This window comes from Rutidosis leptorrhynchoides, chromosome 10, assembly GCF_046630445.1.
Source record: "Rutidosis leptorrhynchoides isolate AG116_Rl617_1_P2 chromosome 10, CSIRO_AGI_Rlap_v1, whole genome shotgun sequence".
Classification (NCBI taxonomy): domain Eukaryota; kingdom Viridiplantae; phylum Streptophyta; class Magnoliopsida; order Asterales; family Asteraceae; genus Rutidosis; species Rutidosis leptorrhynchoides.
In genome coordinates this window covers 250,241,605-250,254,994 of record NC_092342.1, presented here as the reverse complement: position 1 = coordinate 250,254,994, position 13,390 = coordinate 250,241,605, and the positions used below count along the sequence as shown (strand labels likewise).

The 13,390-nt window shown below is 33.9% G+C and overlaps 1 protein-coding gene across 1 annotated transcript; it reads right to left on the bottom strand.

Moving 5' to 3' along the window:
* Positions 1-786: 786 nt before the first annotated feature.
* Positions 787-12,815, bottom strand: LOC139873571 (uncharacterized). The gene is made up of 19 exons (XM_071861507.1): positions 12,396-12,815; positions 12,067-12,141; positions 11,176-11,326; positions 10,933-11,001; positions 10,667-10,839; positions 10,257-10,394; positions 9,306-9,431; positions 8,579-8,677; positions 7,655-7,775; positions 7,486-7,549; positions 6,755-6,809; positions 5,485-5,609; positions 5,266-5,339; positions 4,658-4,707; positions 3,725-3,811; positions 3,501-3,551; positions 3,336-3,419; positions 2,324-2,374; positions 787-1,168 (listed from the first exon to the last, which is right to left on the bottom strand). Exons 1-19 carry the CDS (start codon positions 12,744-12,746, stop codon positions 1,085-1,087), a joined length of 2,028 nt encoding a protein of 675 aa, XP_071717608.1. The 5' UTR covers positions 12,747-12,815; the 3' UTR covers positions 787-1,084.
* Between the last annotated feature and the right edge of the window lie 575 nt (positions 12,816-13,390).

Below are 13,390 nucleotides of genomic sequence, written 5' to 3'. Positions count from 1 at the left end.
TCAATGGTAGATTCACGTGTAGATCGGCTTTAATTCGTAGCATCAAGTTAAAGACGTTTCTTTGGGCCGCCAACCTCAACTTTTGCAATAGCGTTCATTCATATGTTTGGGAGCATAACCCATATTTATTATGTTTTTAGCTTTTTCAATGTTTTTTCTCAATTTTCGTCAATTTAGACCGAGTTCGTCTCCGTCTTTGTAATTTGTATTGTATCTCATTGTTTTGATGAAGATCTTTCCATTTAATACAAATCAATTTTTCGCCGTAAAAAAAAATATAGACATGAACTTTTCTAATTTTTTTTTTTTTTTTTTTTTTAAAGTACTTATCTAAATTGTTACATGAATAACTTTTTACACGGTAAATGTAATAAGTTCGTGGCTCTTCAAATTGAGTGCAGATTGAACGAATGTATGTGCAGATTGAGCCAATCGGAATGCATACAAGATTACCCAAGTTAAAGGACTTACGCGTAAATACAACCTAGATTTATTCCTCAAGTATTTCTTTACGGCAACTTCTATTGGAATATTTCCTATGCAGCATACCCTGTTTACGTTTTATCCTGAATCTCTCTATCCGGCACCGTTCACAACTCTTACCGGTTAATGTCTCTTGACGGTCCAAGATTCTTACAAAATGGGTAATCCGTATATAAAAAGAAGGATGGTCTGATATGAACCCCAGGGCGTATTACTAATAACCAAGGCCTATGTATAACCTTAAATCAGCTTTAATGTTTTTATTTCAGTTCATCAACAAGACAAACTGTCTAGTGTATTATTTTTTGTCACAAATAATTATACGCTATGCTCGATGTACCATTCTAATTGAATAAACAATTATCAAAACATCAGATATCAGCTTTAATGTTTCTATTTCAGTTCATCAACAAGACAAACTGTCTAGTGTATTATTTTGTCAAATAATTATACGCTATGCTCGATGTACCATTCTAATTGAATAAACGATTATCAAAACATCAGATACTTTCCTCAAAAAAGCGCTGCTGCATATCAAAATTGTACCATCAAGATAGGTTTTATATGTTACACTTCACGCATCTCATCAGGGTACTTGGCTTCACTCCTTTGGCTTTTTACTCATCGTTTTACGCTTGTTGGCGTCCAAGTATCTTTTTCTCAAGCGGATATTAAGGGGTGTGACCTGTGGAATGAGTAACAACGTTAATGATCATATTAACATGGCTCTAGCAAACGTGAATTAAGTGTTATAACGCCATAGCAAACATTGAAATAGTTCAACTGATAAAGTTCAACAGGTGTTCCAGGTGGTTATTTTCAGTGCACCAAAAACCTTCTAATTTACTCATTCAAAAACGATACAAAAAGTTTGAAATTATAAAAACTATGTAATCATATATGACATTGGTTTAGATAATTAATCCCTACATTACTAACTGTGGTGGGGAAACGTGTGGTTTGACACCCACTATAACTACAAACCGGGTCAAAACGACAAAGGCCCAAACCCAACCCAAATAATGCAAAATACCCCCCTCAACTATAATCAACTCACAAAAATTACCCTGAACTCCAGGGGGGTAAAACATAAATTCTATCAATTAAAATAAAAACTCAACCCAAACACTTCGACAGCCCGTATCTTCCTCCTCGCCCCGAGTTAAATTTCACCAACCACACCGTTAAACTCGGAAAATTTTTATGAACAAAACGAAACTAAATACATTCGAAACGGACACTTTTTAAAATACGCTAAACACAACGACAGCCCGTATCTTCCCGCTAGCCGCGAGTTAAATTTTTTCGACAGCAGCGTCATACTCGAAATAATTTTATGAACAAAACGAAAATAGGTACGTTCGAAACGGACACCTTTTATAAAAATGTTAAACACATCGACAGCCTGTATCTTCCTGCTCGCCGCGAGTTAAATTTTTTTGACAGCACCGTTAGACTCGAAATAATTTTATCAACAAAACGAAACTAACTACGTTCGAACCGAACAGTTTTTAAAAAACACTAAAGACAACGACACCTACAACGGCGCTTAACACATGGGCCGTTTTCCCTTCCGTAAATACATAAAGCTAAGTTAAATATGAATATGCAGGCCGAAAGCCCCCGCCGCATCGCGCGGGCCGGATCCGGACTAGTTTATACAATAATATATAGAACTTTTTAATGAAAATATATCGGGTCAACCCAGCCCATTAAAAAAACAATCCTTAAAAACTTCGATATCATGCGCCATGCAATAAGAGATATAAGAGCTTATACTTCACTTACAGGAAGAGAAATGAATAACTTTATATAATAGATTTAAAGGTGTTGAACTGACCTCAATTAGCTCATCAGAAGCCACATAGCCAATAGCTTCTTCAAGTGTCATCTGCATAATATTAGCAGAACATAGTTTATTAGTATCCTCAAGAAACACCAACGGGCAATATTGGAGTAATTGACAACTTCGACCCACTTACTAATGAATTACTAATGAATGTGTCAATTGCACATTAAATCTATGAAAAGTTAGCTACCATGAAACCGGGTCAAACTGGTTGAAATCCAACTTAAGTATACTATAAATACATTTAGGTGTTGTTTGTTTTTCAGTCATCTTATTATGTCTTATGTCTGCGTGCTCGCAGAGCAGATTGTTTGTTTTTTTGAAGACATAAAAGAAAATAATGTCTTATTCTGTCTGCAAACTAGCAGACTTAGAAATATGCTTCTAAGTGACGCAAATATAATAAAGTTATTTTGCAGACATAAAAACAAATAGTCTCCACTATTCAGCATACAGACCCTTTAGGCTACATCTTCTCTATAGACATGGTAAGGCATGTCTTCAAACAAAAACATCTTAAAAACAAACAGCACCTTAGCCTCCAATATACAACAAATTTTGTAGTCATCTTTGACACGGTACCCATGTTGTTTAAAAAACTTAAAAGTTCTAGACTTCTGGTCGAGAAGTATTACAACCTTAACTGACCTGACCCAGCCCAGTTCGTCCCGTACAAAAATTTACTCTTGTGACCCCTCACACAACGCTCCCCATGTTAAGACAAAAATATGTGTTTTCAGCACTTCAGTTATGCAAATCAAGAAGCCGGTCAACCGTGAGAAAACTTATTTTGTGGCAAATAAACTATAATAGAAAAACCAGCAAAAATTAATCACAAAAGTTGGGTTACTATGAAACAAAGGGTTCTCTTATGGCAAGTTGGGCAAAAAAAGGGGTGATAGTTGCACAGATTAGAACATTTAATTGATAACAAACTAAAAAGTATTCCTAAAAAAAAAATGAAACAAACAATATAAAAACAAAATAAGTAACTGAGACTTACTCGACGAGGAGGAGATAGCTTCACATTCTCATCATTCCCCGCAGATCTTATATTTGTAAGTGCCTTGTTTCGTACCGGGTTAACCTGTCATAAAACCCTCAACATGTAATTTTACCAGATAGAGTGAATAAATGTTATAATAGTGAGTAGAAGTTTAATTCTTACATCAAGATCTGTATCTCGTGAGTGTTCACCGACAATCATGCCATCATATGCCTGCATCAATCACAGTAAGCGAAAGTAAAAGGAGGTGATGGTGAAATGTGTGTGGGTCGCTAAAACATATATGAGTGAGAATCATTTAAAAAAAAAATATTAGCCAGACAATACTCTAAATCATACAAGAAAATTATAAGCCAAACAATACTCTAAACGTAGTATGTGATTACCTCTAGCCCAGGGGTCACGAAAAGGGTTCCACGTGATTCCAAACTCATTAATGCATAAGATGTGATTGTTCCACGAGCACATGATACCTGTTCAATGTACCCATAACATACAGATCTTCAAGTTAAATTTCTATTCAATGTACCATGTAAATGATACTGCGTTGAAATATGGGTGTAGCTTGTAAATTGAATGCTTTTGCTCAAAACAATAAATAAACTATTCCTATAAGCTAAACTGGGAACAAATGATATTATTAGTTATAGGCTGCTTCATCATTAAAGTCTGTTAATGCCAGCTCACTTAGGAAACTCAGGACAAGCTGTGTGCTCAAAATGATTGCATCGAAGTCCAAACATGCATATAAAATTAATAAAGATTTTGTATTGCTTTAAGACAAGGCCCAAAGTTGAAGAATTTGTTTAAAAACAAAAAAAGGAAAAGAAAAGAACAACAATGAAAATGATCATAAATTCTAAGATGGAGTCTTTAACTAAGCATATTCTCAATTCTTTAATTGATATATGGAAATGGAAATGGAAATGTTAATAGTTTCCTGAAATTGAAATTTGGATAAGAAAGAAGAAGCTCCACTATGGACTAGCATAATGTGTGTGCCATGCAGCAAAATATAATGTTATATTATTAGTGACTCGACAATAGCCATATATATAATATAAGTTATTCACTAGTGTAATATGGTAAGTCAATAACAGTAGTTTGCTTGTATTTAGAGTCAGGGATTCGAAATTCGGTGGTGAAGAATATACGAAAATAAAAAGTATGTAATTAGTATAAATTCAGAATTGCATAAAATTAATATGGTAATGTAGAGTCTTAATCCCTTACATGCCTGATTAAAAATACCAAAATGCTATATATAGAAAGTATAGAAGTATACTATAGACTTAGATTAGGGTAACAAGTGAGATTACCAATACTCCTTTTCTGACATTTCCAAGAGGACCCCGAAACTTTTCATAGGCTGCAAACACATTGTTAACGAAATCAAAGCATAATTTCATTATTATTGAATTGTGGAACATATTACTTACGGGTAAGAAAAATAAATTGGAGATAGATACAACTAATACAAAACCATATTTCATTATACGTGTGATATATTTACACAAATACCATTCAAGTGACAATTTCCTAACTATAACATAAGTAACATGTTCGACAATCCCAGAATCAAAAAATCCCACTTCCTAGTTTAAAAACAATTTAAAGATTTTTAAAAATCATTACGGGCATTTCTAAAGCAACTATTTATAAAATATTAAAACAAACAAAACTGTAAAGTAGTTCAAATATTTTACAAGGTTAGATTTGAAACTTCTAGAAACATAGCAACAGAGCTAGCAAAATAAGGCAGTATGGGTAACTGGTCGAAATCACAAATTTTCTACCATTTTTTGCTTTTTTTTTCATGACCAAATAATGTGTTACACATGATTACCAGTAAGTTATTAGATGCTATAGAGAACTTAAAATTTCAGGGTACATATTAAACAGAAATAAATTGATAAGAAAAGCATACCCATGAATGCACGGTGCATAAATCCTGTGCCACGAGTAACACTGCTGAACACACTTCTGTAACCAACTAGTCCCCTGTAATATCAAATAAAAAATCAAATTTGAAACAATACATAAAAGAAACTACCAAGAGTATGCTACATATAGTCCTCCAACAAATTAGCACAAGTAATAAAGAAAATAAATTATTTACAAAATTAAACAACTATTAGTTACTGACCTTGAAGGACAAGTTAATATCATTCTAGACCTGTCAAAGTTTCCTGGGACGGGACCCATGTCAGTAACCTCAGCTCGTCTATGAGAAAGTGCTTCCATCACCACTCCCACATGCTCAGCATTTACCTTAAGTAAATTATTTTGCAAATAAATTATTTTAGGTGTTAGGTGGTTGACGTTCATTTTTAACAAGATGTTTAGAAGCTCTAAAATGTATAGGGAATGGAGACTCAGCGAGATTATTCCCATTTAGAAGAACAAGGGGATGCTCAAATTTGGGGCAAGTATAAAGGCATTAAATTACTCAGCCATACTATGTGTATTATATTATTACCAACATTATTAAATTATTAATATTATTAAATTACTCAGCCATACTTATATTATTATTCTTATTAATATTATGTGTATTATATTATTACCAACACTATTAAATCATTGATATTATTAATATTATTAAATTATTAGCAACATTATTATTATTAATTATTAATTAGTATTATTATTATGTGTCGGAATGTGTATGTAGGTATGTATGTGTTTGTATGTGTATGTGCATGTTTATGTATAAATATTCATGTACGTATGTATGTGTGTGTACGTATGTTTATGTATGTATGTATACGTATTGTAGGCACATATGTATGTATGTATGTATGAAGGTCTATGTATGTAGGTAAGTATGTTTATGTATGTAGGCATGTATGCTATTGTTGTATTTATGTATGTTTGTATGTGTATGTGTGTAATGTATGTAATGTATGTGTGTATGTGTGTGTATGTATGTGGGTATGTGTGTGTGTGTGTATGTATGTGAGTACGTAGTTACGTACGTAGCACGCATGCACATATGTTTGTACGTATGTTTATACATATGCTTTTGTATGTTTGTATGTATGCTTTTACACGTCTATGTATGTATGTTTATGTATGTTTATGTGTTTATACATATTTAGCGTTACTTCAGTGTAGCACTTCTTGCTCTTCTTGAGCTCCGTATAGCACTCCCAGGTACGTATCAATTTCTTTTGATTCTTTTATCTTTTAGTTTACTAGCCTGAGATCCTGTCGTAAGCAATCTCTCTGCCCTTAGAATAGAGGGGATGAGTTTTTCTCCCCGTGGATGGAAAACTCTTTCTCTACACGTGGGCGGAAAAAAGACTTCTCTTCTATTTAAGGGTAGAGGAAGGATTAGGTATTATTGTTGTTGTATTTCCTGAAGAGAGGATATAACAGTTGGAAGTAATAAAACACTAATTCTACATCCTTACTTCAATAGTAACTTCCTCTATTGGCTCTAGCTTCACACCGTCCTCAATTTTGTACCTGACACAATACGGAAACATCCTTAAGTAGGGATTAAGAGTAACAAATGATGTATCAAGTGGTTCATCCTATATTATGTTATATATATATATATATATATATATATATATATATATATATATATATATATATATATATATATATATATATATATATATATATATATACACACACATTATTCAAAAAGTGCTACCAAAAAGACATGTAATTTTGTTCGTAAAACCAGTTAATAGTTCACACATTAATTACATCGACAATCTTAATTCTTAGAGCAGTTTACATGATATGACTTCTTTAACTGTAATCAGTCTTGTGAAACGAGAATGAAACGATAATCAAAACATGTTGGTTGTAATTAACTGGTAACAAAAGTTGACAACAAGATCCACAAGTTTATCATTGTACGACTTGTGTGAATAATAGTAACAATATTCTTTTCTTAACCGTTCCTTAGTCAATTACCATTAATACACACAGGTCAGAAAGCAAAATGTACACAACAGAGAGATTTATAAACTTTGACCTAACAGGTCAGAGAGCCAATTATACACAACAGAAAGATTTATAAACTTTGACCTAAATTATCAATTCTTCAAAGAAAAACTTGAAAAGGGTATTTCATTTATCATACTCATATTTCATATGCAAATTGATAATACCAAGTGAGAAAACCTACATAACTTTTGGCGGAGAGACAGAAAGCTCAAACTTTTCACGCCTCATATTCTCGAGCAGTATACCTGGTTTGCCAACACATACACACAGTGAAGAAAGTCAAAATACATAATGCCTGCTAAAAAATAATAAAAAAAATTAAGAACATGGTGACTTTAAGGGCACATTACCTAATTGAAGTTCTCCTCTGCCTTGAACCTCATAGGTTTCCGCTATACCAGGGATTACATTTATGGCCAAATTTGTTTCTGCTTCAGCCAATAGGCGCTCACCAATCTTCCCTCCAGTTAACTAAAATATAATATGAGATATTATAACTGTGGTGAAATGACATAAGTCATAACTGCAACCACACAAATATTCATCATTCGTATAGAAATTCGCTCAGGTCAAAGATATTATTTGACATGTGAAACACATAGTGACATGTCATTTGCAGCCAGGCAGCATATTATGTTAGAAAAAAAATAAGATAAAAATTTGTTCAATGATGAAACAAGGTGCTAATCAATTATTTAAACTGGGATATAATTATGGAACTCTACATGCATTTTTTTAAGCTTCTTGATATATCCTTTTAGGAGCTTGTATAAAGGTCCATACATTCATTCTCACTACATATGCATAATCCATCCTACATTACCATTTCTAAATCTTATTCCTATACCAACTAAAGTTAAATTATGAACTACAACCAAAGCTGATTACAAGGTTGCAAAAATCGCTACTTGGGGAGTGCAGGACTTTTTAGGGAGTACTCAGCAACTCGAACTCGGGTAGTACTCGGATGTTGACCAAGTTTGACTTTGACCGATTTTGACCAACGAGTAATCCCGAATTTGATCGATCTTTGACCGATTTTCCGATTTATTACCGAGTTTGACCGAGTAGTCCTTGAGTTGCAAAAAATGAGTTCTCGCCAAGTACTCCCTTAGTAATTCCAAGTAAAAGTGCACAAGGGAGAGGTCGACTTAAATATTACGTTCACAAAAAGCTAAAAAAGTAATAAAAGTTAAACGAAAAGGTATATATGGCTTCTGACTTTGCAAAGTCTTTAAAAGATAAACGACAAGCAAAAAAGCAATTCGTCTTACGTGAGTACCATCTTGGCCAGCCAATGGAGAGTCATTCACACCAAAAGTCATTGAAATGGTTGGAGGATCCAGCTCAACAGTGGGCAACGCTGTCATGACCTGCCATATAATATAAAGGGTCATAAAAAAGAAAAAATATATTATATACCAATTAAAAATAAATACTTAGTGTTTCATATAGTACTAGAATCACTATTTAGTTTATTATCTTAATTACAAAAATAAGCCTCGGTCCGTTTATATTTTCCAACTTCAATCCATCAAAGTATAGATGCAGCAATTAGGGCTTTCATCTGATAAACATTCTCTAGAATGTTCAAATTTAATCTGATACGTACAAATAAAACAGATGGTGGAAATTTAAAGTTGCTCACGAGTATACCAAAAAGACATGTGAACGAATGTCACGTCGATAAGGAATTCCTATTTATAACATTTTAATTTTAACTCATAAAAAATGCATAGTGTATGTTATTAATTGTTTAAAAAGCCAGCTTTATATGTATATTTAGCAAGTAAATATCTTTTCAATACTACTGAATATATACTAGAGTGTATGTTGGCATGAAAGTCTGAGAATGTGATAAAATATGTAACTTTGAAGGCTATAGCTTGCTTACAGTAGCATGCGATAACAGCCAAATCGCTATTCATTACCATTATCCTAATTGTGCAATATGCAAAATGTGTGTATGAGTAGGGAACAATATAAGTTCAAGTTTAATACCTCCACATTTGCTATTGTGTGTCCAATTGATGGAGTCTTCAACCCTGCCATTGAGATTATATCGCCAGCACCAGCACTTTCAACATCAAATGAGATCATTCCTTGTTTTTTTCTTAGCTTCACAACCTAATTAAATATTTATTGATTAAAAAATCAGAAATCAGAAGCGTCAAACTGCATAAAGGTATTACAAAGAATAATAGATTACTAGTTGAAGATTAGTGTATAAAAAAACAAATGAACAATCCGGATCACTACATCTGATATGCAATCTTGAAACCCACAAATTATTTGATTGGGACAAGTGTCTTTTAGGTCTTATTAGTATGAAAGCAATAGAATTTCGAACCACATGCATACATTCCTTTGTAGGTTTCTCACATGAGGTGCCAATTTCTACCCATTTACATATGAGTCAATCAGTTTAGATTGTGTTTTATCTCAAACGGGTCAAGGGTTGTCAATTGTCTCGGAAGATTCCAATGCCTGTAACCTCCCTAAATCATTTAATTGAAAGACTTGCAAAACTATTCTGGTGATATTGTTGTTGTAACCGTAGTTAAAATACCAACTACTTTTTTATATATGGTACAAAATGGGCAAAAAAGTGTCGCTGGGTCAACACAACCCAGCCCAGACCACTAAAAATGACCTGTTTCTACCCAAACTATTTTAACCCGTGACCAACCTGCCTGACCCATTACTCAAGTTACACAAATAGGACTGACTTCTACCATTCACATGCTGTAAATCTAGAAATCTAATAAAGAAAGACCAAATTATTTGTAAGAAACCATAACTTAAATGCAGATCAAAGTACTACCCAACTTATCTCTAAAGTGAACAGTTGGAGATAAAAAAGCAAAAAAAAAAAAAAAAATAAAAATAAAAAAAAAAAAAAAAAAAATGATGCAAATAAAAATCAATCACAAGTAGCATATGACCACGTACTTTCCCTTCTTCAATTTTTACAGCCCCGGAATCAGTCGCACGTAGTCCATGAACCTTGTCATTAATACGAATAACACCAGATGTAATACGTCCAGTCAAGATTCGGCCCACGTAATCGTCTTTGTCCATCATGGAAACCTGAAAAGAAAACAGTTCATCCTCTATCTCAAAGGTCAATATTCAAAAAGTGCACAAATTTGACCAACAAATGAACTGTTCAATTGTTCATACAGCAAGTAAGGGCTATGCAATTCCTTCAAAAAATGAACACATACAGCATCTAGTCTGGATGATATCCATCATTTATGTCAGTAATTTTAGGTCTTAAAATATGTAAAGAGGCATGTATAAACCTTACAAGACTAAAGCATACAAGCATTAAATGTACAAGGCACTAGAAATTAACTAACCAGCATTCGGAAAGGCTCATCAAGGCTTGCTTTTGGAGGGGGGACATATTTTACTATTGCATCAAGCAACTGTGACATATTTTTGGCATCTTCTGGAGGATTCTTGGTGTATGTTGATGAAGCCCATCCTTCTTTAGCAGAAGCATATAAAACCGGGAAGTCAAGTTGCTCCTCTGAAAAGTTAATTTAGTAAAAGATTTCAGATTAGACAAAAACATCATGAATATGATTAAAAATATTCGCAACTTCTTCCTAAATCTGCACACCTGTTGCACCAAGGTTTGCAAAGAGATCGAATACCAAGCTCTCGACTTCATCACACCTCTCCTCACTAACTGCAAGAAATATGATTGATATTATGGTTTTTCTTCAATGAATACATTAATACAGATTTGGATAGTGGAAGGTGAAAAGAGATAATAATTTATGGAATATTATAATATCTAGTAACACAAAAAATGCAAATAGAAGGATCAAATAATGTGTAATATGAGCATGTAGGGAGGTACCTGAAGGTCTATCTACTTTGTTCAGGAGAAGAATAGGTCGAAGCCCATATCTTAAGGCTTTAGCTAAGACAAATTTTGTCTGTGCAAGTGGCCCTTCACCTGCATCCACAACTAATATTGCTCCCTCAACCATGCCAACAACCCGCTCAACCTACACACTCGTAAGAAAGAAAACAGAAAAGGTGACAAATTAGTAACAAACGTTTGTTCTACTAACAAATAATTAAAGGAAAGGGACTAAACATGTACAGTTGCAAAAATAGCACTTCCTGCATTTTAAGATTAGAGTTCATTGAAAAAGCTGAAATTTTTCATACATAATTAAAGTAGTAGTTCAAACAACAAAGGCATCAGTAGATTCTCTTGAACCATCTAAAGGGGGGGTTTTGAATGTGTGTCTTGAAAGTGATTATATGATATTGAAAAGAAAAAAAAGGAATTTGGTTAACTGTAACGGAACAGGTTAAGGATGATAGCGTTTGGAAGTGCTTCTTTGCTTAAACTTGTACCAACAAATTAGATGTTTAAGTGTAATGTTAGAAATTGATAACATAAACTGGCCAAAATAACATGTAATTATGTACAAGTCCCTTAAATGTGTACATAAGATGTAATAGGTGATTTTAGTTTACCATTACTCCCTAAATAATCAGTGAACTTTTAATCCTTTAGATAATCAGTTAATATAATAAAAGGTGAAATATGTTTATTTAAACATCAGATAATCAATGGCAAAACACAAATCCAAAGGCCCTTGAGAACAAGTCTGAGCATCAAAAAGTCTCATGTTCAGTTTGATTAATTTATTGCAAGTACATATCTATATCTTTTTAGATTCTTCGGTACACTGAACAAATAAAATGTAACTAATCATTGTTAGCTAAGACATACCTCACCACCAAAATCTGCATGTCCAGGTGTATCAACCATGTTGAGCTCATTTTCTTTCCATGAAATGGAAGTGATCTGCAAGTAAACAGAATCTACAATTGAATTGAATTGCTTATATAATGCTAACAATGTGCAACTGAAATCTGTAGCAATTTGAAACAAATTCCACAATTGAATTGCTTATTTAATGGACACTAACAAAATTAACCTAATTTGCTTAGCAGAGTCCCAACATCATGTAACAAACATCCACGCTATTCTATCACAAAATAACAAACAGTATATGTATACGAATATGTATGTATGTATATATATATATATATATATACCTTTGAAGCGATGGTGATTCCACGTTCTTTTTCAAGCTGATTAGAATCAAGTGCACGTTCATGTGGAATATCGGCACCACACTGACGAAGCAAACGATCCATAAGAGTTGTTTTTCCGTGATCTACATGAGCAATAACCGCCACGTTACGGAGTCGGTTAGGATCAAGCGCACCGCCGGGAGCGGTTGCGGCGGCGGTGGCTGCAGCTGTGGCGGCGGAAAAGGCGCGTGAGATTCCGGTAGCGCGTGCATGAATGAAAGGTTTGAGATATGAAGAAGGAGATGATGATGATGATGAGGTGATTGATTTTTTGGTGCTGGACCAGAGAGCTCGAACCAGAGGTCCGACCATTTTTCAGGGAGGTAGAAATGGCGTACGGATGGAAGTTGTAAGCGATAGGGGTTTTTAGGGGTTATGGTATGAATGGTACGGGTTATAATTGAAAAACGGGCCGGGTTGTATACGAATGGATCTGGAATACTAGTACTGTATTGTACAAGGACACGTATGCATAAATATGAAGAATGGCCTGTACTCTGAGTTTTATCGGTACTCCGACTAATATGTTTAAGACTCCTTTTAACGAAGCCTTATTGCCTTGAAATCGCCACCATCACGCCCCCCATTGCGCCGCAGCGCGGCGTGATGGGTGACCAAAACTGCCGTCGCGTAGGTGCGATAGGTGCTTCACGGGAAGAGGGAAAAGCGTGATTTAATTTTTGGTCAATCACGACATGCGACCTTTTAATATCAAACGGCTATATAGCTGTTAATATATTTTTTTTTAAAAAAATTTTAATTTTTAGCTATATATACCACATTTCACTTGACATTTTTTCACGCACTCCTCTCAATGTTTCTATACTTTTTATAATCATTTTTCATTATGCAATCTTTGTTTAAATTTTCGAACTTTGGGAATCAGATGACGAATACGATTTGATCTTTTACGAGCATACTTGAAAGATGCCGAGTAAGGTGAAAATTCTAGTGAA